A 25,071-nucleotide genomic window follows, 5' to 3' on the forward strand; every position below is an offset into this window, starting at 1 on the left:
GAAAATAATCGTAATAAAATTAAGAAAAATAATACATAATTTTTTTATACATAATATATGACCCTTCAAGAAACATAAAAACAATATATTATTTTTATAAAATTCATTTTTATTGAAAAGTACTATTTCAAGCGTTTGTATTATTGAAAGTATGATAACTTTTTAAATATAAATATAGAAAGAAATAGAACATGTCCCTCTTCAAGGCTTTACGACCTACTCTATATTTTTATTATATAAGGTGAATAATAAAAAAATCACAAACTCTTTACATTTTAACAATTTACGCACAATTTTTTTCCTTAACCTAAAAATGTATAAATTTTCGATTTGAGAACAATTTTATTACTCATTAATTTTGACGGAATCGAGGCTATAGAAGGTGTCAGTGCCACCAATCGAGGGGTGAGGGCCAGAGTCGTGACTCTATCTGCCAGAACCAGGAGAATTCCCAATTCGAGGATTCTCCCAATTTCGAGAGTGAGGGCATCGATTCCGGCCACCACCCCCGATTGGGGTCGCCAGCACCCTCCCTCTGATTGGGGTAATCGACGCCCTCTATGACCTTGATTTCGTTCAAATTAACAGAGAAAAATTGATGTTATGTTAGAATTATTATCAAATCAAAAGTTTGTGCATGATTAAGAAAAAAAAAAAGTTCGTGCTATAATGATTAAAATATAAAATTTGTGCTTTCTTGATTATTAACCCTATTATAAATATGTAAACTACCATCTTAGCATTCGTTTTTCTTTTTTAATAATGAAGAAACAAAGGGGTTTGAAGGTTTAAATATTTTATTAAAAATTAACTTAGAATGACACACAGCTAAAGGAGATTTCTAAAACTTATTGATATAAATACATAAAGAATTAGAACAGGTCCCTCTTAAAGGCCGTACAATATAATCGATATTTTATTAAGTATATCCTACCATCTTACCATTTGTTTTTCTTTTTTTAATAATGAAGAAACAAAAGAATCTGAAGTTGTAAATATTTTATTAAAAATTACCTTACAATTATACACACACACAAAAGATTTCATCATTCTGTTTCATTTCGTTAATACCCATGACCTTTACATTAAGGTTATATCACCACTAGCAACCATGATGGAACATTGTCAAACACTCTACTCAAACTAAGAACTTTAAATCCATCATCCATCCAAGGTGAGTGTATCAATACACCACCACCAAGTGAATCTCTTACATCTACGCCGCAACAAATATAAAGATTTCCAATCAACAAAAACCCAACACCGGTGTCACCGCCTCAAATTTCGACATTCCAATCATGATAACTGAACTATTATCTCACTAGGAAATCTTAGTTACATGACTTGCAAGAAAGGAGAAAAATAACTGCCGGCACTATTTCAGCTTTGCTTCAACCAGTTCGATGCAACGATACAAGACAACTTCCACTGGATAGAGGCCGCATACCATGTCCCCTACAAGGTGATCGCAATCGTTCTTGTTCTCTGCCAAAATGCTAGTCACCAGAGTTCTCAGAGGCAGAAGCCACTCTTTGTATGCCTTCCGCAGGTTGGTCTCTGAAAGCACTCTGGAGTAGTTGGTGTTTCCTGATGAATCACAGTTCAACATACAGTCCAACCAAACCAGAAAAACTACAAATTTATAGAGAAACCAATATAGAGATGCGGAGAGAAGCTGCTTGAGAATTGAAAATATTGTTATCTGTGACACAGAACGGAGATGTCTTTAGATTTCATGAAGGATGTGTTACCTCTAGACTCTGCTATTAGTACGAATCTGTAGAGATTAAGGGCAGATGAAACCTGTCATGTTAAGCCACAAAGCAATAAGCTAATTGCTCAGCCAAACAAAAACATCAAATTCTGAATAAAGAGGGGTATTATCCAATAGTAAGATTTGTGATCATAATTGCCTCCAACGATATAAAAACTATATAACAAATTCTCATCCTTCACATATACAAAAAATAATAATAATAAAATAAAAAAAAATCTCATCTTCATTGAATTGATGCTGAAGTGGAAATTGACCGAAAACTCTCAACCTAACTAGCAAAATATAATTAAGAATTTGCAATAATTTAGTATTGCAGAATTACTATGCTTCCTGTATTCATTCATTTGGAGTCTGTAATTTCGAGCTCACCGTATAAAGGGGGACTGAAGGTGGTAGGTGGGGGAACAAAGAGGTAACCTGTTTCATTGTATAAAAACCTTTTCTACAATCAGCACTACACGCTCTGCATTGTATTTCCTAACACAAACTGGGAAAATTTCCATGCCAGATATGGCCTCATATGTAGTGAGAATGATAATTACCGCGTCAGTCTCCTCTGGAAGAGCCGGAGGCCCACCCTTAGATGGCCTCAAAACCAACTCAACCAACTCCAGAATACTTCTCCAAAATGGACCTTTCTTAGCTCTTTGATTTGCTTCCCTTCGCATTTCTTCCCTCACACAATCTAGAAGGATTGCTGTCTGCAAACATAAACGTAACTCAACTCCAAAATAATAAGCCATAAAAGCCTATAAGACATTACTTTTCAAGCTCACTTAATGCATTTACCATGGAGGGAGAGTTGCTATGCATAACCAGGGCTTTTAACATATCGAACCTTTGAGAAGTTGGAATGTCAGCAAGCACCTATGCAGGTTGATGCATGACAAGAAAAGATTCATATCATAAGAAATTGGAGATAAAAAAGCATATATAATTTTCAGAGCTTTGCAGCAATGGATAATGATCTTGGAAAACTCATAATAAGGGACAACCAAGAATCTAAGAAAAATAAGCACGTGCATTAAGGGACTAGAGAAACTTTAAAGACAAAACCCCTTACTCTTTTCAATGCATCATATGCTTTCTTCCTTAATGGTGCATCAGGTGAATAGATAATAACCATTTGAATACCCTGAAATATTCACGCCATCAGAGGAAATATCAACATAGAATACAAAGAAGTGCAAAACAGCCGAAAACCATTACCTGCAAAGCTGCAAAAAGGCTAGGGAGGAAGGACAAGAAATCTGGATGTTCACCATCAGACCCTCTCAAGATATCTCCTTCTGTTATGCAAAACAAAAAGTCAATGGCATGTTCCTTTAACCTCCAAGGTAGATCAGCCGATGAGAATATGTGCTTTAACATGCCAATCGCTCGCCACCTTTTGGTCTGGTCATGTCGAAGTACGTTCTCTACCGCACCCAAGTCTTCTTTAGCAGACTGTGCAACGTCATCAGAGATATAGCCCCAAATCACTGCATTGATACGACAACAACTGTAATTTGGATACAGGCCAAAGAAATACAGACAGACTCGTGTATGTCTTGGGGAACTAAAAATTTCATCTGGAAACTAAGTTTGATGACAATTTCTCATGCCACAAGTGCTCAACTCCGAAGTGCTTATAAAGTATATGCTATCACTCCACAATTACCACAACACATCAGTTGCTAAAATACTGTTGCCATGGCTCATTCCCTTCCAGGAAAACACCTTTCAACCACCACTAGTGAGGTCGTTCCAGACTATGATGACACACGGCACAGTAGCCCCTGCCTTTAGCTGCCCGGCCCAGGTAGGGGCTGGCTTGTCAAGATTCTATAACAAGCTGGGCCTGGGCAATGCAATTGGCAGAGCAACAAAGAGTTGTAGGAGTGAAACAATAAGATCTATTAATAATCTTTGTAGAAACTATTTAACTGGTTTAATTCTTCATGATAATAGACAACTTAGCAGCTAGGGCAGGATTGGACGTTTATCTTGTGTCTGATTGTAGTGATTGGCTAGGTTTGGACAGGCTAAAGAAAAGAAGCCTCAAGATCCACGCATCCTAAATCCAGTACATGATCATGTCTACTTCTGAGGCTTGATTTTAGCATTTAGGTGGTAAGAAACGTGACTTCATTTTCCCATTTTCCTTTTATTGTTTGGTTTTTCTGTCTAAAGGCTTTGCAAAATGCTCTATCAACTCATAACGACAAGAGAGGCATTTCCAAAACAAAGCATAACCACAATTAAAACTACGGAAGCCAAAAAAATGCAACTACCCAGTAAAAAGTATCTGTAGATATGTACCTGAAAGAGAGGCTCCCAGCTCAACGTTCGAAAAACAAGATTGGACATCATCATCATCTTCTTCTGGTAATGTGATTAAAGTAAAAGCTTCAAGGGAGGTATGAAAAGGAAGACTGGAGTTGCTAGTGAATCTTGGATTATCATAGATACAAATGTAGAATAGCAGCTTACCTATGAAGCCAGTCAAGTTGTCCATAACTGACCCTGATAATAAGCTCACATAAGACAGTTGACAATGATGGAAGAAGCATGAGAGTTGAGACACCAGGGGAAGGCAGTTTGGGGATCTATCACCAATGCTTAATGAAACAAAAGCCTGCACATCAGATGTCCATAAGGAGTTAAATATCAAGATGTTTGACAACATCATGAGAAAGAAAGAGAGGGTAGAAAGAGAGGATAGAGAGAGAGGAGGCAAAGAGTAAAGCTCCCGCTAACTCGTCAGAGCAGCAAATTCTTTCCCCCATTTGATGACAGAGGAAACACCACGAAAAGAGCATAATAGATCGAATCTCAGTGCAAAAATCCAGCCCCTTGACTACCCCACATAAACCCATATATCAGGTTAGACTGGATTCCACAGGCAAGTGGTCTCACCAAGGGTTACACACGACATGGGTATTCTTGGGATAGGAGGTACACAACCTTCCACCAATATACGAATTGATGGTGTTTGAAAAAAGCAATCAGGTTTCAAGTTAGAAACGAACCATAATTTGCAATATGTACAAACCAAGGAGAGCCCGCAGCTTTACACGAGACACATCCTCCTGTTGTGAAGAGCACATTAGGATAGGGTCAACATGGCATGTTGAATAATTCTGAAGAATCACGGGAGCAGTTAAGTGCATAAAAGTGATACAGACCAACTTTTGATGAATAGTGCGTATAGAGTCAGCAATGTCTATAGCCCTGCCAAACAAATTCTCCAGATTTTCAACCTCATCATCCAACTCCAGAGAAGCTTGCTTTAAAGCTTGAAGGATCACCGGAATGGCTACTTTTGTTTGCTCGAGTTGACGCCTTTTAATTGAAAGTAAAACTGTAAGGAAAAATGGAACATGTAATCTCAGTTATTCAGAGTGCGTTTGGATTTTGAGTTGAGTTGAGTTGAGTTTTGGTTTTAATTGGTTTGTAATGATTGTATTGTTGAATTATGAGAAAAAGTATGAAAAAGTAATAAATAATTGAGAGAAAATAATGATTAAGTAATAATTGTGTTGTTGAATTGTGAAGAAGTAATGAATAGTTGAGAGAATTTAATATTAAAAATTGAATTGAATGGTTAAAAAAATTTAAAAAATAAAAAAAGTAATGATTGTGATGTTGAATTGAAGATAAGTGGAGTTGAGTTGAGTTAAAAAAATTTCAAAAAACAAGCACACCCTCAATGTGCAGAAGTAATCTAAAATTTGTACCAGTAAAAAAATCTCACTTCTTTTTACATAAACTTGGATGAATAAATGCTCTTGTGGATGTAATGGGATCATATTGGTTGAAAAAAGGAAAAATTAAAAGGGTCCCTAGGAAACACTTTTATTTGAATTTCAGACCATAACGGAAGAAACTGACAAACTCCCCACAAATTTCCAAGAAAAATGATTCTGGGGATTATGACCTCCAAAAATATAGAGTACTAAAAAAAGCATCAATCCTTCTATCGTCAAACTTCTACAGCGTTTCAGGCACATCAAAGTCATAGGTACTACAAACACATTAGATATTCTACAAAATAAATGAATTGAATAAATTTAGTAATGGAAATGCAACAAAAAGAGCATCATGTACAATTCATACAGAGAAGCTCTTGGGCAGATTTCCCACTGTTTAGTTGCAATTTGTGGCAGTTAAGCATCAAATCCCAATCAATTAAGTTGCAAGACAAAAGTTCTTCATTGATAGGCAGCGTCAATCTGCCCCTGATACCGGGATATAAGAAAACTACCTTTTGAGATTCCACCTAGAAGAGGGTTAAGATAGAGAGAGGCGTTGACCTTTTCACCCGATGAATTTAAAGCCTGACCCAATAGTGACAAATTATGTGTTAAGCTCAATCAATAGCCACCTTAAAAAGCAACATGATGAGTGTTGCTGATTATAAAAATCAAGATCGCACTCAAATAAAAGCACGACCAAGCACCATATTATTACTCATATATAAAATCACCAACATATTTCATAAAGCTAGATCACTGAAGAGATCTTAAATGCCACTCCTGGAAGATAATGTGATGAAAGCATCAGCATGACATGACAAATGGCTGCATAAAACAAGGAAGAAAAATCCTTTGACCCATTCAATCCCAACACTAAGAGAAAAGGGATTTTCTATTGACTTCTCACAAAATTTTAGGGCTCATACTCATAACTGCGGAAGAGAAAGTCGATAAATTAACTTTATTGGAAAAGGCGCACATAATTGAGCAAATGGATTGTGATCCACTAGTCACACTGAATGAATATGACCAGAAAGATACCTGATGCAAGACCAAGCAAACAAGTTGAAAGTAAATAACCGGGGGAGCTTTAACTGAAAAAATCTAGCAACAAACCTCACAAAGAATTGTGAGCATGTCCCGTGGATTGCACGTCAACACGAGCTGTTCAACAATGCTTTCAGCAATGGTCGAAAACATTGAGGAGGCCCGGGAGAACTTGCAAACTTCTTTTGGTAAAATAAATGATAGTGCATCAATAACTTCCTGCACACAAAATCTCTAGCTTTAAACTCATTATCAAAGTGAGCCATAGCACGAATAACGTCTGTTTCCGACAAGATAGATTAAGGACCTCTTTCACTGATGGTGAGCAAATGTACGCAAGAGTGTGCATGAGCATCTCGATTGCATTATTACACACATCTTCATTCACAGAGTTGGAAGAAGTAGCAACTGACTCAGATGCAGAATCAAGAAATTCAGCAAGCTCTGACACCGATTTCTCGGATTGACTGATATCCCTGCTCTCAATGGACTGCAATGCATATAAATTTCAAGTATTAATCTTTCATCAGTTAGGACAACAAAACGAACATTGGATGACGTAGGGGTATTATTCACTTTCATGTCGTGCTTCTTTCCGGATCAGAGACCTAGGGATGAATACTACATTAATAACAGAACTTGAGAAAGGGAAACTTTTTTTTAAATAATTTGAGAGCATCTAAACTTTTTCATGCCCATACAGTGAAACTTCATCGCCGCAATTTCAGCAACTCTCCCTATTTAAACAACCCATGTAAAGCATGTGAAAATGCGGGAAGTCACGAGACAAAAAGCCTGAACCGATTTCCAGAATCATTAGAACAAAACAAAACTGAACAAAGCATCGTATCTTCAGTCTTCTTCATTGTCGCCAACTTTCATATCATATGTTAATTGCGGTTATCCTTAGACTGTGTAGCATTATTTTCTCCTACATCATACATGCATTCTCGGACTCTATAAGCCTCCTTTCACCGTGATTCAAACTTAAACAGTAACGATCACTGAAGTTGGATTAAGCCAAGCTGTGCCTGTAACAGAAAAGATAGAGAAAATACACATGGAAGCTCCAGAAGAGAGGTAGAATTGACGGGCCTTACCTTGAGGATATTCTGGAGGCGAAGCAAAAGAGGATTTGAAGAAGAGGATGAAGGTCCCGCGTTGTCTTTAATCTCCATGAACGGCGATTCGTCGCACCAAAACTTGCTAATTAGGCTACAAACGGACACGGACTATTGAGTTGAATTGAAATTCGGACGGCAGATGAAGAGGAGGAGGCGATGGTGATGGGAGAAGTGAAGAGGGAGTTCAGTTCGGTGGGTATTTTGCTCGGATCTCCGGTGGGGCTTTTGATGGGGGTGGGGGTGAGAGACCGGTGAGGGAGGAGGGCGGAGAAGGAAAGGCCGCCACCGAAGGAAGAAGGAGACGGACGGGAGCAGCAGCAAGCAAAGCAACAACTGGCGGACTGTTAGGGCTGGGGCTAATTTCTAAAGCAAAAAAGTTCGGGGCCTCTGTTTTATATTTTTTCTTTAAGATTCGGAACGGAGAAAGTTCGGATTTCAAACAAAAAGGCGCGCGAACTATAAATATAAATGCACTTTTGGCCAAAAAAAAATATATATATATATATATATATATTAATTTTTTATAAACATTACTCTTTTTTTTCCTGTGTGAGCCCTATAATTCAGACCCACAATTTGGCTACGACTAATTTAATCGAACCGAGTCGGCCCACTAAACGATAAAACTCTCCCAACGTAGATTTTCTGCATTAAAAAAAACTCAAATTTAAGACCTTACTTAAGTCAAATAAGCGCCGAGTCGCTTGAACCGATCTGTATTGGTAAAATATTGTTTTGATAGATAAAGAGCATTTCAATCTTTTTCTTTCATTCGATTTATGTATTCATTGTTTATTCTAACCAAGCAAGTACAAAAATTTTTGTTGTCGATATTTCTATTCCAACCAGACATATAAAACCTTGTGAGTATTGTAATCGTTGCCCTGCCGATTTATATCCTCCGGCTATAACTTTCATTGTCTGTTACATCGGAGGAAACCAAACGTGACGTAAAAGAGTTTTGAACATGTTTCCCATTTGATCATGGTTCCGACGAACTGGAAATACAATTTGCCTCAGCTTTGTGATTTGATAATAAGCTTCCCTTTCAAATCAATATAAATGAATTGATAAAGAGTAAATTGACAAATTGGTCATCTAGAGATTAGATGTACATCAAATTTACCCCGAGAAATTTTTTACATTAGTTTAAACCTCCACTTTATAATTGTACATCACATTCATCCTTCCGTCCAAGTCTGTTCAATTCCGTCCAAATGTTGGAGGGCTAAAGTGATGCAAAAAATTTATGGAGGTAAATGTGATGTATATTCAATCTTTAGAGGACCAATTCGTGAGTTTATTGAACTGTGCCTTTAAATTTTTTATTCTTTTCTACTGTTTCATCCTTTATTCTTCCTTTCCCTCACCTTGTTTTAGAAAAGTGTAGCAGAGGGCGGGAAACGAAACTCTACAAAATCGGCTCTGTGGGTTTCGAAGAAGATTGGTCCTATGTTGTTAAGCATTTTGGTTTTTGGGTTTCGAAGAAAATCGGTCATGTGTATGCAGCGTGCTACTAGCTTCGACAATCTGAAGGTAGGTAAGGGAGTTTATTACTTGCATTGCCGATTTTTTGGTCCCCTACTTGTCTCCTTGCTCTGATGTGTTGTCATTTGTAATGAATGTGGTCCCCTACTGTTCCTCTTCAATGTTGTTGTGGCCCAGATAATGATAAAGTTTCTTTTTTTTTCTTTTTTTAAAACCAACTGTGGTCCCCTACTATTCCTCGTCGATCTTTTCCTTGGTAGTGGTTTGCTGCTCTCCGTTTAAAGAAGACGAATTAGTTTCAACAAAGGAAACTGATCACAAAGTTAAAGCAAAGAAAAAGTAAAATGATTGAATAAATTGGAATGACAATTGTTTCCTAGAAGTAGGAGTGCTTGTCGTAGCTGTAACTGTAACTTTCATCTCCTGTGTGAAAAACTGTAGCTGTAGCTATTGCCACAGATCTTTATTCATGCATAATTTGAAAGTCTGGTCCTATAACAAGGAAAGAAAAGAGTGGAGAGTGATTCTGGTTGTTGTCATTTTTCTTCATTTAGGATGGATTGGGGGATTGAAGAAATGGGGATGTTATCATCTCATGGGAAGATTTCATTAAATGATTAGTAAGACAAGAAAATAAGGGAAATTAATTAATTAATGGATTAATTGTGGTGGCTTTAAGTTGTCTTACGAGAAGAAAATATTAGGGCCATCTCCCAATATAAGGAGATAAAAGGCCTAGCAACCCCAAGGTGTTTGGCCTAGTGGTTAATGTGCACTCAAGTTTGCATCGAGACCCGAGTTCGAATCCCCTTGGGGCTATCGGAGCGCCTTTGGTGTAATTACCAGCTCCGTGCGCCGCCGGGAGTTCTGTTAGTATCCAAAGCGAATCTTAAACGACCATATAGATTTATGTCTTATGTTCATTCTCTTTGCTATAAAAGTATTTGAAGCTTCCATCCCTAATTCTGGTATGATGATGATCATGAATATATTGAATCAAGTAAGCCAGGTTTAGATGTATGAGGTACACCACGTAGATGGTGGAGGTTATGGATGGCAGTTTGCTACTGGAGGGAGTACATCGCATGATGCTGGTGCTAGAGGGTCTGGACTGCAAGTCGCTGGTGTTGAAGGTCTGGACTACAGGTTGCTAGTGTTGGTGGATATAGCATCGAAGAGGCTCAAATGCAAGACAAGCCAAGAGCTAAAAGAAAAGGGAAGAACACAAAAACCAGGTTCAAGCAAAGAACAGCTGAAGAAAGAGAAAGATTGTTTGCAGAGCAAAAGAGAATATTTGCAGAACAAGAGATAAATGTTGAGGTGGAGGATTTAGCCATCATTGATCCTTATGACACAAATGAGCTAGAGTCTCTTAAAGGTGATGAGAATGATGGGGAGGGTGTGCAGTTACCAGTGTTTAATTAAGCAGCTGAGTTTGAACATATTACAAAAGAGCTTGGAATGGAATTTCCAAATCTAAAAGTATTCAGGAATGCAGTGAGGGATTATAATATTAGTAGGGGAAGGGAAGTTCGATTTAAGAAAAATGAGTCCATAAGGGTGAGGGCGAAATGCGTGGAGAAAGAGTGTAAGTGGTAACCCAGCGAACGTGGGGCAAGCCGACGTAGACAGCATCAGAGCATAAAAGATGCATACTAAACCATGAAGGGAGGTGTTGTGCCGGTGGCTAAATTTATTTTGCGGTACATCAGCTAAATATTTAAGCATGGCTATCATGCACATGAGAAGGCTTGACACGAAACAGAGCTGAACCAGATTCATGGCCATCACTGATTGTCATTTCATGTGCATGTAATGTTACAGTATCCAGTTTGCTAAAAGAAAAGAAAATTAACTGGTAATATCAATCAAATGAAACAACTGTGTAAGCATAACTTTCAAAATGAAATGCACGCCCTTAAAAAGTACCAACTATTGAGTGCAACCAAGAGATCACAGTGCAAGTTCGATTAGAACTTACAAAAAAAAAACCTGGATTCAGATCAAGCTCGGTAAAGCCATGAACAATGAATACCTGACTACTATGAAATGTCATCCTCTTATCAACTGGTAATGAGACGCTTCATATTCTATTCTATATGCAAAAGCAAAACAGAGAAAGGAAAAAAAGTGCGGGAAAATTAATAGACTTAACCATAGATAGAAGAAATATAAACATGGAGACATGTTTGATACTGTGTATATGTCATTGGTGCCCCCAATTCTAGGGATACAGTCCAATTGGTATTGAAAGTGTGTTAAAATTATGAATTGTTCCTACATCCATGCTAATAACTTAACTGTCTTAACTTTGCATCGGACTTAGAGAAGAACAGACAAAGTGATAAATAGAGGTGCTGCCAAAACAGACATAGAAGAGACTGAAGCATAAACCCCTTTAGGGGTGGATCAGATTATCTTGCCTAATAGCTTCAGCAGCTCCGGCTTGTAAGACGAAGTAATGAAATTGACCATGAGTTCAGGCAGACAGTTGCAACATCCCTGAAACACAATTCCTGATCATTAAGTTTTAAAAGGAAAAAAAAAAGATTTTGGCAAGCCACCTCCCAGTCTTGAGCATTAAATGCATGGGAGTGAGCATCATAAAGAGACAAACCTTATCCAAGATCCCTCCAAACAGTCTTGGAGAGCTTCGAGAACCAATAACAAGAAAGGCAAATAAAGATCAAGAAAATGATGGCGAATCATCCTTCAGAAAGCTACACACATAACTCATAACTAATAAATATAGAAGAATGCTGCACAATGATGATGATGAATGGTGGTGATGGTGACCGAATGTAGGACTGAGAGATTGAGAGGAGAGAGATAACAATGAAAGACTGACATGTAGAACGGAAGAGAAATGCAAGAATGATGTCAAGTGAATAATATTTTCCTTCATTTTTTTGGTGTGCACATAGTATTTGAAAGTTGATAAATACGCACTGGCTAATTCAGATAGAGTCGGATTGCGATCCACGGGTAAAAAAATTTCAGCATGCATTTCTCTATTCAGAATACTTAAACTTGAGATTTTACTCAAGATAAACAAACGTTAAACCACTTGAACCAACTCTTATTGGTTCTTTTTTATTTTAAATTATAAGAATACTTTTTGATTTTTCAACCACATCTTATAAATTAAGTTGTAATGACAAAATCGAATTTTCGCTTAAATAATAAATTATATTAATATAAGTGTATAAAAGTATATTTATATGTTTTCTTGTCTTATAATAAATTTATTGAAATTTTAAATCCCTGAAAAATCACTAGATTTTGATTTATAAATCACTTTGTCATGCACCATTTCTTAATGCCTATAAAATGGCCCTGTATAACTAAATAATTTGAAACATGAATATCTATTTATAAATCTAGCAATTACAGAAATAACTAGCCTTTTAGTCTGTGCATGGCATAGGTGTCTGCATATTCCATTTACAATCAATATTTTTAAGTTATTTTTGGATTTCAATTTTTCCAAGTTTTTAGGTGATTTTGTTTTTTTATTTGAAATGTTTTTTTTTTCTTTTTTCCTAGAGCCACAATGAGAAGATATCTAGAATTACTTGAGGTTCAAATCATTAAAAAAATGCATAACTAATTAATGAAATAATTATGAAAATTCATGTTCAAATTAATAATAGAGACTTATTGTTTGGATTAAAAAACAATTGATTTTAACTTTAACTTTAACTTTAACTCAACACACTACACAACAAAAATACACATTTCCCAATTCAAAAATTTTAACTTTAACTTTAACTCAACACACTACACAACAAAAACACACATTTCCCAAGTCAAATTTATAATCACATCTCATTTGTTCTTTTCCACAATCAAAATCAAAATCAAAATCAAAGTAACTTTAACTCTGAATCCAAACGGCTCTAGAGATTTAGTCAAAGGAAATGTCCAAAAAGCTTATGTGAAAGGCTCTCATAGATCAAATGAAGGACTCCCATTCATGGGAATCTACTTTATTAAATGTATATTTATTTTAAATTCATCGGAAAAGATTTCTGAAAAATTCAAAATTCTTTGTTGGAAATTACGAAGAATCTATATACATATAGTAAAAGAGAATTAGTACATTTGTTATGCATTAAATATTTTGGTGCAACTAATTAATCAATTTTAATTTTTTTTTCAAGAAAATGGTTCAAATAAAAGATCTTATGACTTTTCTACAATGATAATAACAAAAAATATTTTAGATAAATTTCGTAATAAACTTTTTACTCTTTTATTATAATTGCTACAATTAAGTATATGTATATGTATATGTATATAACATTGATAATATATTCATGAATAAATGTTGTGTACTAAATTTAAAAATTCTTATTTTTATGACTTAAAAAGGAAAAAAATCTATTTTTATATTTTTATACAACATGAAAATCATTATTTGAGTTCCCAAAGTACGATTATATGATAACATAAGAGAATTTATTAATTTTGAAAATATTTTAACACAAATTTGAGCAAAATGAGCACCATCAAACACCAATGCATCAGATGAGAAAATGTTAGTATACATAAGTAAAGAATAATTGGTGCATTTAATGATGTGAATTAATAGAGATCATGAAATTGTAAATTAATTTGAACATATAGATAAATATATATAATATATAACTAATTATACAGTTTCAAACATATATAATAAAGAGTTATTATACGTAGAAGTTATATAGATATTATAATTAGAATGAAAATAGAATAAAATATTATAATTATTATCGGTGATCCAAATAGTACTAATTAATAATTTTTCAAAGTTTATAACTTATACAAAATTTTATTTTTTTTATCAAAATACACACTTTACTATATAAAAGTTCAAAAGTTTGTGAACCAACTTACTTAAAAATTACTACTATATAATGAAATAGAAATTGCAAAAATAGAATAACATTTTTATTAGGATTGAAGTATTAGATATTCCTATAATTATTTTCATATACTTTTATGTTTTATACATATAAAAGTTAATATGATAATGAAAAACAAAAATATGAAAGATGAAAATGATAAGTTAAGATATTACTTTAAAAATATTGTTAGATTTAGTATTGCATCACAGGGCCATTCAACAATTACATATATATTATGTACTAAGTGGAGTTCTATTCTTTATAGCAAGGAGGCCTTGAGTTGATGAACGAGAGTTGAACATTTAAGGAGAATTTATGCTCCCTTTTTTATGGATAATATGGTGGGTAGCAGTGGTGATAAATTTGCCACCCGGCTATGCAATATTCAAATTTATATATGTAAGTATACAAATTTAAGCCAATAAATCATTTAATGTTTAAAGCCCTGTGATTAAAATGCAATTTGAAGTCCTAATTACTGCTCTAGAAGTACTTTCACTATTAATCTAAAGTAACATATAGTAAAGAAAATTTAATTGAACATAAACGTAACCTATATTGAAAATATCATACATAGGGTTAAAAAGAATTTATAACAAGCCACTAATTATATGAATTTATTACCCTGAAAAAAATATTGAATATTATGTAAGAGAAATTCCTCAAACATTTCAACAATTAAGTTGTAATCTATAATGAATATAGAAAAGGAGAATTGGTATATTAATTAAGCATTGATTAGTTTTTAATTTATCATTATATATAAATGAAAATAAAAAATTCATTTAATATGATTACCTAAAGTTACAATTTTGATTATTCAGTCAATAAAAATGTAAAACGCAGTTGCCTAAGTAACCGAAAATTGAAATATCTAAACCACTTAAGCATGTATATAAAGGTTCAATCTTTTTAGTTTGTGTTTCATTTCATCAATTAGAAAGTAAGCCAAGTAAATTGTAACTTGGGGATAATATAAAAGGTAAAATATTAATCAATATTTGTAGCAATGAAATGGAAAGAATGTGATCAAAAGTTAAAGGAAAAAACTCACACAATTTGTAGGGAAAATAGTACCGCACAACATGTTTTTTAAAATTTTTTCACGCTGGTAAATTCAAATTATTTCTTTATGCAGCATGATTTTTTTTAGTGCATCGCATTCCGTCCAAAATTTGACAGAATGTTGATATGGCAAAGTTTTTCGCGCAAACCGTGTACAGCTGGGCGCCACAGAGGACACTTGTGGGACCCACTTCCTTCGTCCTCCCTCTGTGTCTTTCCCTCTTCCACTGAAAATTTCACTCTCTTGACACAAAAAATCAGTGTAAATATCCCTTATGAAGGAAACCCTAGCCCAAGCAACAATTCGCATCTGAAGGAACTTTCTGATTATTGGAGGGAGTGGATTTCTTGTGAGAAAGTTTATTTCAGGGAGGAACAAGGGAGTGGTTCCCACAAATGTCCTCCGTGGTGCCCAGCTGTGCACAGATTGCTCCAAAAACTTTGTCACGTCAGCATTCCATCAAATTTTGGACGGAAGTCTAATGGAACGTTATGCACAATAAAAAAAAATTGTGTTGCATAAAGAACTGATTTGAATTTATTTTGTAGCATGAAAAAATTATAAAAAAAAAATGCTATATGGTGCTGTTTTCCCTAATATATTTTACTAAAACTTTACGCGAGTCATTCACTAGGATTTCAATGGAGAAAACTACCAAATACACCCTGAAAGATTGATTGTACATCACATTGAACCTCGAATTTTTTTTTACATCTCATAAACCCTTGGCCGTTATAAAACACATGTGAGGACCCTTCCATCTGACTTCCGTCAAGAAATAGACGAAATCGTCCGACATGACATTGTTTATCGTTTGTTTCTCTCTCACTTTCATTACTTATCATATATATATATATATATATATATATTCTATTCTCTCTCTCACTTTTCCTTTTTTTGTGTGCGTGTGTGTGAACTCTCACTCTTTCATTTGAAACAGAAAGGTGGTGGATGTAATGGGGTCCTATTCAGATACTGCGCCCCCTGTTGAATCGAAGATAAGTGGAGTCAAAATGGAGTAATGTTAAATAAATATTCATTTTCCAAACAAGGGTCATTCCAATTGCACTTCGAATCTATGTGAAATAGGGCTTCTCGTTTTTTGTTTGGCTACGAGATCAAATGAAAAATAATCGAATGCATTTTGAAATTTTAAAAAATAAAAATAAAGTAAGTGACGGAAACTTAGTGACACCATTAACACGATATATGGTCTCTTAGGAAAACACATACCCCTTTTAATTGTATAAATGGAGCATATTATAAAGCCATATACATATTTATATGTATTTCATAAGTAAGTTCATATGATTTAAGAAGGATAAAGATGAAAAACTTTAAAAGTTTACTGAAACTTTTGGAAATAAAAGAATTTGGTGATGGTTGAATGATAAATGGAAAGTTGGTGGACATGTGGCAATCTAATGAAGTCATACTGTAATTTTAATTTATTGTTTGTTACAGTTATCATTATATTTTATTTATTATAAATCATAAAAAAGTCAAAATAAAAAAGGCAAAATTTTGGTGGCTTGACACATGTCAATAATATCTAAGAGTTTTAGTTGTATTAGATATAATATAATATATAATATAATTAAAATTTCATAGTAGGCACTGCAATATCTATGGGAGCATAAAGCAAACTCCACAAAGCCCATACGAAAAGTTGAGGAGAAATTCTTCCAAGTGAAAAGTTTGGGGGCTGAAAGTCTGAAGAAAAAAATTCTAGGAAGTGAACTACCGAAAGCTTTGGAGTTTGGATTGAATTTTGCAATATTTGCGCTTTTCTCTTTGGTCTTGCTCGGTCGCACTCACCGCGCAGTTATCTCCTCCCCCGTCCCCGGCCTTCACTCCGCCGAGTGCACTGACGATGGCGCTGAGTTTCAGAAGTGTCCGTTCGATTCCTTCGGTTGCTTTAGGATGCCTTCGGGCTTCTCCCCGGCTGCTTCTTCTTCTTCCTTAACAGCCCGTGAGCCCTTCTCTCATCCACCCCATACCTAATCTTCTTCGTCCATCACTCTGCCGTCGTAATTTCTGCTCCAAAACTGCGATTTCCGAGGCGGAGAAGGCTCAACTGTTCTTGGATGAGATGAGGCACTGATGCAAGACCGGTGGATTAAGAAATCTCGACCAAGCCTTGTCTGCCTTCGATGGAATTACCAGAATCCGGCTCTTGCCTTCAGTTGCTGATTTTACCCTGCTCGTGGGGGTCATCGTTCGGTTGAAGCACTATGTCGCCGCTATTGGTCTAATAAAAATGATGGATGAGGTCGGTATCAATTATGACCTTCATAGTTTCACTATTTGGATAAACTGTCTATGCCGTATGAAAATGGTGGATTTTGGGTTTGCTGTGATGGGTAGAATGCTCAAACTCGGCTTTAAACCGGATGTGGTGCCCTTGACTACTCTGGTTAATGGACTCTGCATTGAGGGAAAACTTTTTAGAGCCGTGCAGTTAGTTGATGTTATGGAGGACAGAGGGTCCGAGCCTGATGTAGTCACCTACGGAGCAATAGTGAAGGGCTTAGTTAGGACAGGCAAGACAGATGTGGCCCTCAGCTTGCTTCAGAAATGGGAGGGCAGAAGCTGCACAGTAGATGTTGTTACGTACACCACGGATGTTGTCACAATTTTTATACACAACTTTTCAATTATGTAAAATATTAATGTGATACAAATACCATGAGAATATAAATGGAAATGGATTGTTTTCTAGACATATCTATACATATCTTGCTACCCAAACAATCTATTTCCATTGTACTTTATTATGTTTCCATTTACATTTCGTACTTTTGTGGTGACTTTGAAATAAGACGTCAAGATGACAGAATATTGACACAAACTTTACATATCTACTCTACTTATTTAATTTTTCTTGTAATTAAATAATCAATTTATCTAAGTAAACTTTGCTTCATGGTTAAGTAAATTGTATATATTGTACTCTTTCGTAGCTTCGTAGCTCAGTAAAACTTACTTCGCAATTAAGTAAACTTTACTTCTTGAATAACTAAATTTCTATATTATTATTCTATATGTCAAGGGTTTTTTTAGGGAAAAAAATCAAATCCATTTGTGAGAATACGAAAATCGATCGTAGCGATGTAAAAAACTTTACTTCTTGATTAAGTAAATTCATATATTATTATTTTAAATATCAAATGTTTTTTAGGGGGAAAAATTCAAATCCATTTGGGAGAATACGAAAATCAATTGTACTCTTCTTCAGGACTTTTGAAATGCTTCCGCTTAACATATATATATATATATATATATATATTAGATTGCGAGAATACGAAAATTGATCATACTCTTCTCTAGGGCTTCCGAAATGCTTTCACTTTACATATAGACTAGGGTGACGGCCCCTGCTGCGCACGGTCATTAATACCCGCTAATTATAGATCATAAAATATAAATATGCATAATATTTTTTAGTTATTGTTATGTAATGGCGGGTCTTCGAAGCTTATGTAAATATTTGTATAATTGATATATATTCATTAGAATTGTGATTACATCTTATATTTGAAAAAAGATGAAATACTTACTTTACTCATATGATGTTGACGTATTGTAATAGTTTTTTGAGCTGCATGACTTTTTTTTTTCTGTATACGATCATAGTTTGTTTTGAATCTCCATAAATCTTTGTGTAAAAGGAACAACATTGTTCATGGTCTGTAAGAGAAAATTGTGTTGTCAGAAAAAAAATAGTAATTAGAAAAAAAAAACTCTCAAAAAAAGTGAAAGAACAAAGAATATGTTGTTGAGAGGCATATATATGTGTAAAATGGTAAAAATTATACATGTTAAAAAAAATGTTGGTTGCATGATAGTAATTTTGTTGCTCATTGACAGATGTATTGATGAAGATCGTGGGCATGACAATGAAGCTGATGCACATGAGCTTGGAAGTCGGACTAGTGAAGAAGGAGCTGAAGCACAAGATCTTGGAGGCTTGCATGTTCCGAGTGGGCCAATCACACGGGCGAAGGTCAAACAAATCCAACAAGCTATGGGGAGCTTGCTGATGGGCTTTTTGGGCCAAGAGGAGTCTAATTCAATTGGGTCTCCAAAGGCCTTTATTGAACTGACTTGCCATGAGATGCTGAAGATGAAATAAAAGACTGTCAACTATTCTAGATAGCCTTTATTTAGTTTCTTTTGTTATTTCTGGCTTTAGGAAACTAAGGTTATTTCAGTTACCTAGTTTATTAGTTTTCAATTTCTCCTAGACTTATATAAAGGAGGCTGAGTAGCTGATCATAGGTAGACTATTCTAGTATTTTGGTAAGATTTTCTCATTTGTTCTTCATTGAACTCCTTCGAACGAACAAGTGTGACAACTTGTGATTGTTCGGTACACTTTGATATTATTAGTTCTTGTTTCTTCATAAACGGGTTAATAATCCTTGTCTTGATATTGTTGGTTCTTGTTTCTCTATAAACAACGGATCAATAATCTTCTTTATCTAAATCTGTGTTTGGCGATCTGGGAATCGATTCAAGTTGGTCGTCGTTTTCACAATCCTTCGTGAGGTCTGCATCATGTATTGTTGAGAAAAAATATATACTCAACTCGAATATATTTTAAAGTACCAATTCATAGAAGACGAATCCATTTTATAGATAAATTTATTTTAAATATTATATATTCTATTCCACTTTGTAATTTAAACTCTATACATTACTTAACTATAAATTAAGTAAATGCGATGAAATTAATTCATAATAAAACGAAATAACAATGTGAACGCATTTATTTTCTCCGTTATTTATTTATCGAAAGTCGAATAGAATGTGTTCTTTTATACCGTAAGTTTTTGAGAAAAAATGAACGTATATATTAATATTATTTATTTCACAATTAATTAAATACATATATTATTATATTATTTTATATTTTATTATTTACTTTCTCGTTAAATAATGTATATATTTTTATATAAAAATTTAGAAAAATTATTAATTATATATTGTAAACTGAAAAATTTTAATTTGCATAATAAAATGAAATAGTAATGTGAATGCATTTATTTCTTCCTATCTTTATCCATCGAAAGTTGAACAAAATATATTATAAGTAAGATTAATTTATTAAAATATACTAAAGAAATAAATGAAAATGAATCGCAATCTAATGTTAACCCATTTATTTCTTACACTTGCTTATTCATCAAAAATTGAATAATTAAGATAAATTTATTAAAATATATTAATAAATAAACGAAAACTAATCACAGTCAAGCGAATACAAAATCCGAATTGTACTCTCCCTAATATCGCATGAAATAGATCAATTAATGAAGCTTATAATCCTTCTCTTTGAACAATATAGAGTTAATATGTGCTTGGTAATCAGCAAAAAAGTAACATATTTGTGGAAAATAATTTAAAATTTATACATTACTTATCTTTTAACTAAGTAGATATGACAAAATCAATTAAAGTTTATTATTTTATTTTGTAAAATATATAGAAAAAATGAAAGTATGGGTAGTATAGAATCCATAGTATCCATATGACCCTAAACCCTAAAACACTGTCATAATATATCCGAACCTTGCCTCATAGGGGTAGAATGGGATCTGTAGTACGCGAAAAAATCATTCACTTGATCGATTATGCTACCATTCAATTTTACACAAAATTCATGAAGATTAATTAGTTATAAAACTCATAGAAAAATTAAGATACGTATTAATATTATTTATTTCATCTTAAGTAAACGTATATATTAATACATTATTTATAATATTATTATTTACTTAATCGTTAAGAATTTATTTTTCTAATAAGACGAAATAGTAATGTGAATGCACTTATTGTTTTCGTTCGTTTATTCATCGAAAGTCGAATAGAATATATTATAAATAAAATGAATTATTAAAATATGATAAAAAATAAACGAAAATGAATCACAGTTGATAGTCGTGAGAATACGGAATTCGAATCGTACTCTCCCCGATATTGATCGAAATAGCTCAGCTTTAATTGTATAAGATATAGATATATAGAAATAGATAATAGATATATAGATATATGAAATTATGTAAGTCTACCAGAAATCATGAGTTGTAACATCCACTTTTTTTGTTAACGAAGTGTTAAAGAGTAATAAAGCGTAGTTCTTTATCAATGATGATCTCTTTCCTGCCTATCTTATTTAAGACAAAGGGGGTGTTTGGGACGATAATCGTAAAACTGAAGCGTTGGTCTCAACAATCGACGGGATGATTTGGACAGGGTGTGCGAGCGGCTTACTTATACAGTGGGATGGGAACGGGAGTTGCCTGCAAGATGTCCAATACCTTCCTTTTCCAGTTCAGTGCCTCTGTCTCTTTGGGCTTCGCATATGGGTGGGGTATGGGAATGGGAACATTCAGCGGTTGGACCCCAAATTCGTGGGCAGCTCACAGCGATCCAGTGATTATAGATTGACCATTGGGGCGGGGCATGTTTTCAGCTTGGCCAATCGTGGAAAGATCGGATGTTCGAATGTTACTTCACCGGGCCCACTAGACAGCATTTTACGAACCGAATTGGGTGGGAAAGAATTCCTGTATAGTAGAAGAAAAAAATGTGAAAATGTTGGCAGGTACATGGAATGTTGGACAAGGAAGGGCTTCTCATGATCCGCTCATAGCATGGCTTGGTTCTGCAGCACCTTTAGCTGGTATAGTGGTGGTTTGGCTTCAAGAAGTTGAAATGGGTGCTGGTTTCCTTGCTGTGTCTGCAGCTAAAGAGACGGTATGGGGATCTTATACGTACTACAATTTTATCTCTGTCCTAGATAGAATGTTTCTATCCAAGTTCTTCTACATTGAGTATTGACCGAGTCCCCTTAAGGTCCTTATTCCGTCACTATCTTGTTATTCCCTTCAGAAATGAACAAGTCATTAATCCTACCACTTTTAAGTCGAAAGAACAAATTAAACTCATAAAAATGAAAGTTATGATGCTGTCTATTTAGAATTTCAGCAGGGAGTTTCTTGACAAATTTATAGATTTTTTCTTTTTGGTGAATATAGGCAAAATAAATCAACAGAGAGTTACAAGGATCTATTTTTAGTCTACAAAAAAAGGTCTTATTGTTTTCTTGGATATGTAGGTGGGGCTCGAGTGTAGTGCTTTTGGGCAATGGTGGCTCGATATGATCGGCAAAATACTTGATGACTGATCAAATATGTATTGGTTCTAGGCAGCTCGCTGACCTGCCGATGGCTGTCTGGTGAGTCTGTATTTGTGAATTTTTGTAGAATGTTTGTTTTGGTGCATGTTTTTCAGGTAGTTTAAGGTTGATCTCCTTAGATCAGCTAATGAGATTTTGAAATGCTTGCTCAGTTCCTGGCTGCCCTATGTTTAGCAATGGCAAACTTGCAACACATGATATCCCAAGGTTTGCATTTGTTTCAGTTTTTCACATAAAGCTTTTTTCGTGCAATCCTACTTAAGCTGTAATATTTGGTTGTATTTCTTTCGTGCCTCCATTGTGCTTATTAAAAGAATTAGTGTTTTATTGATCACCGTGCTTATAAAAAGTGGGGAAAAGTACAAAAAGTTCTTTTGTGATTTGGGATCGGGAAAAATTAAACCATGTGTTTTTGTTATGGACAATTAGCCTCCTAGGGTGTACTTTGTCAACCATAAGGAGTTACGATATTAGTTTTTTTTTTTCATTTTTAGCCCTTGATCTTTAGCCATTTAATCATTTTGGTTCTAAATCATTTTTCATTTATCATTCCCACCATCAACTTTTTATATTTTTCATTTTGGTCCTAAAAAGAAAATCGATAGGAAAGGAGGGGTCAGGGCTGCTAATCACCGAGGTCACCGGCGTCCTCTATTGGTATCGGCGACCTTGGTGGAGGGGTTGAGGTCACCAGTTGGTGGCCCCAGCACTCGAATTGACTAGGGACTCCGAGATCGATTCACGGGCTGGGGTCACCAAGCGACGACTCCGGCCTCTCCACAGAGGTCGTCAATACCCATGAAGGATGTCGGTGACCTCGGTGATTGGCGATCCCGACCCCTCCTTCCCAATCGATTTTCTTTTAGGAATAAAGTGAAAAAAATAAAAAAGTTGAGGATAAGAATGATAAAAGAAAAAAGATTTAGAACCAAAATGATTAAAAGGCTAAAGATTGAAGATTAAAAATGAAAAAAAAACGATGTAACCCTTTTTTGCTAATGGAATACACCACAGATGAGCTAATTATCCCTAACAAAAATACATTGTGCAATTTATCCCTATTCGAAACGTCAATGGAGTTTTTGTACTTTTCCTTAAAAAGAATAATAGTGTTTTCTTTCTATCTAATTTCTCCTTCCTTTCTTTCTTTCTTTCTGATTTTCCTTCCCTCTGCAATTCCCGGCCATCATGCTCTTGTTTTGTGTAGTCTCTTTCTGACTTGGGAGTGTATAAAGCATAACCGGTTCCCGCTAAAAAATTGCAGAAAGTATTGCGTATTTTAAGAGCATTGCTCTCTCTCCGCAACTGCTGGAACCTCTCTTTGCTGCAGGACATTTTTTACCTGTAACCCGTTATGAGTTAGCGATTATCCATATTCAAATATTGACAAATTTAATCCCTGAAATTTAACACTTTGTGTTTGAAACGTACGAGGTTTGCATGGATGTGATTGACAGCAATCACAAGCCCGTCCGCTGCACTTTCAGTGTGGATATTGCTCAGATCAATTAATCAGTGAGGAGATGTGAGTTCGGGGAGATTATCATGTCCAAATGGAAATGTCGACTCTCTGCTTGATCGGCTGTTTGAGATCCCAGAAACCATAGTCAGCACCAACAACATAATCATTTAAAATGAAGACAGCATCCAATTCTGTTCATTACCAACAGATCTAGGAAGGATATTGCTCTGTTCCAGATAATTTGTGATGGCGTCTTCAAGCAGCAGATCATCGTCCAAGGGGTTCCTTTGGGTTTCCACCATGGCTCGAGGTAATGGCGTATTCTTGCTTTGTATAATGGTTCAACTCAATTTACGCTTTCTTCATTAGATTCTGCGGTCGGTCTGATAATTGTCTATTGGATCTCATAGTTAGCCATCAGTCTGCATTTGCATTTGCAAGTGCATAGATTACTGTAATATGAAAAGCAGTTCCCAACAATGTTTTCTCAAAATTGATTTGGAAAACGGGATTGAGGTACATGTAAACACGCTCCTAAATGCCTGGTGATAATATTTTGGATTGGTCATGAACCTAGGTGAGTCGCATTTCTAGCACGATTGAGCCTGATCACACGGTCGAGGTGTTGGCGCATCACATGGTTGGTGGGAAAACCCCCAACCCAAGAAAGTCATAAGAGTGATTCGGGTGGGGCGGGAGCTACATCACTCAAACAAAGTGTCACAGGGTCCGGGTGCACCACTGCTCCACCGCAAGAACAAAGCAAATAGTAGTCAAGCCATCACCAGACTCAAAGAGGCAGCCACAGATCCTCTAGCGGTCTGGTGTACAGTGTCTTAGCGGTTCCATTGAAACCGTGGCACACCTGAGGAATTTGCAGAGTCCGTGAATTGACAGACAGGTTTGGATATCTGGGTGGAGAAAATGTCGAGATTATCAACCAGTCGATCGGCATACCTTTGTTTATCTTGTGGATGATGAGCAAATGTACAGAAAACTTGATATTACTTGAGAAAATATTAGCCTCTGTCAATATTCATTACTTGAGAAAATATTAGCCTTGGAGAACTTGACTCGGAAGCTCTTCTCCCCCCTCAGCAACCGCAAAGCCCTGTTGATCTCCCCGAGCTTGCAGTATTTCCCGACGAGCATGAAACATACATTAGACAGGGGAACCTTACACTGGACAAAGAATAATCCATGCACCGAAGCATATACTTTCTCTATGCATTCTTTGCAACGTAACATCTCTGCTATTGTATTATACCAGGACCCTG

The 25,071-nt window shown here is 35.2% G+C and overlaps 1 protein-coding gene and 1 long non-coding RNA gene across 5 annotated transcripts; one reads left to right on the plus strand and one right to left on the minus strand.

The window, feature by feature from the left end:
- Positions 1–1,038: 1,038 nt before the first annotated feature.
- On the minus strand, positions 1,039–8,035 carry LOC116211727 (aberrant root formation protein 4). Of its 3 annotated transcripts, XM_031546223.1 has the most exons (14): positions 7,662–8,035; positions 6,869–7,051; positions 6,631–6,780; positions 6,024–6,096; positions 4,945–5,120; positions 4,789–4,848; positions 4,250–4,394; positions 4,079–4,141; positions 2,987–3,258; positions 2,841–2,912; positions 2,567–2,644; positions 2,320–2,478; positions 1,752–1,803; positions 1,039–1,587 (listed from the first exon to the last, which is right to left on the minus strand). In XM_031546223.1, the coding sequence occupies exons 1-14, from the start codon at positions 7,737–7,739 to the stop codon at positions 1,376–1,378; spliced, it is 1,773 nt and encodes a 590-aa protein (XP_031402083.1). In that variant the 5' UTR covers positions 7,740–8,035; the 3' UTR covers positions 1,039–1,375. The 3 variants fall into 3 exon arrangements, with proteins under 3 accessions (XP_031402083.1, XP_031402082.1, XP_031402084.1); XM_031546222.1 differs by having other exon boundaries at positions 4,789–5,120; XM_031546224.1 differs by lacking the exons at positions 1,039–1,587; positions 1,752–1,803 and adding an exon at positions 1,810–2,194 and having other exon boundaries at positions 4,789–5,120.
- A 13,476-nt stretch (positions 8,036–21,511) lies between these two features.
- LOC116211584 lies at positions 21,512–25,006 on the plus strand. Of its 2 annotated transcripts, XR_004157703.1 has the most exons (4): positions 21,512–21,890; positions 22,252–22,371; positions 22,485–24,104; positions 24,372–25,006. It is a non-coding gene; the product is annotated as an uncharacterized LOC116211584 (long non-coding RNA). The 2 variants fall into 2 exon arrangements; XR_004157702.1 differs by having other exon boundaries at positions 22,252–24,104.
- The last annotated feature ends 65 nt before the right edge of the window (positions 25,007–25,071 follow it).

The sequence above is a fragment of the Punica granatum genome, chromosome 6 (genome assembly GCF_007655135.1).
Source record: "Punica granatum isolate Tunisia-2019 chromosome 6, ASM765513v2, whole genome shotgun sequence".
NCBI lineage: Eukaryota > Viridiplantae > Streptophyta > Magnoliopsida > Myrtales > Lythraceae > Punica > Punica granatum.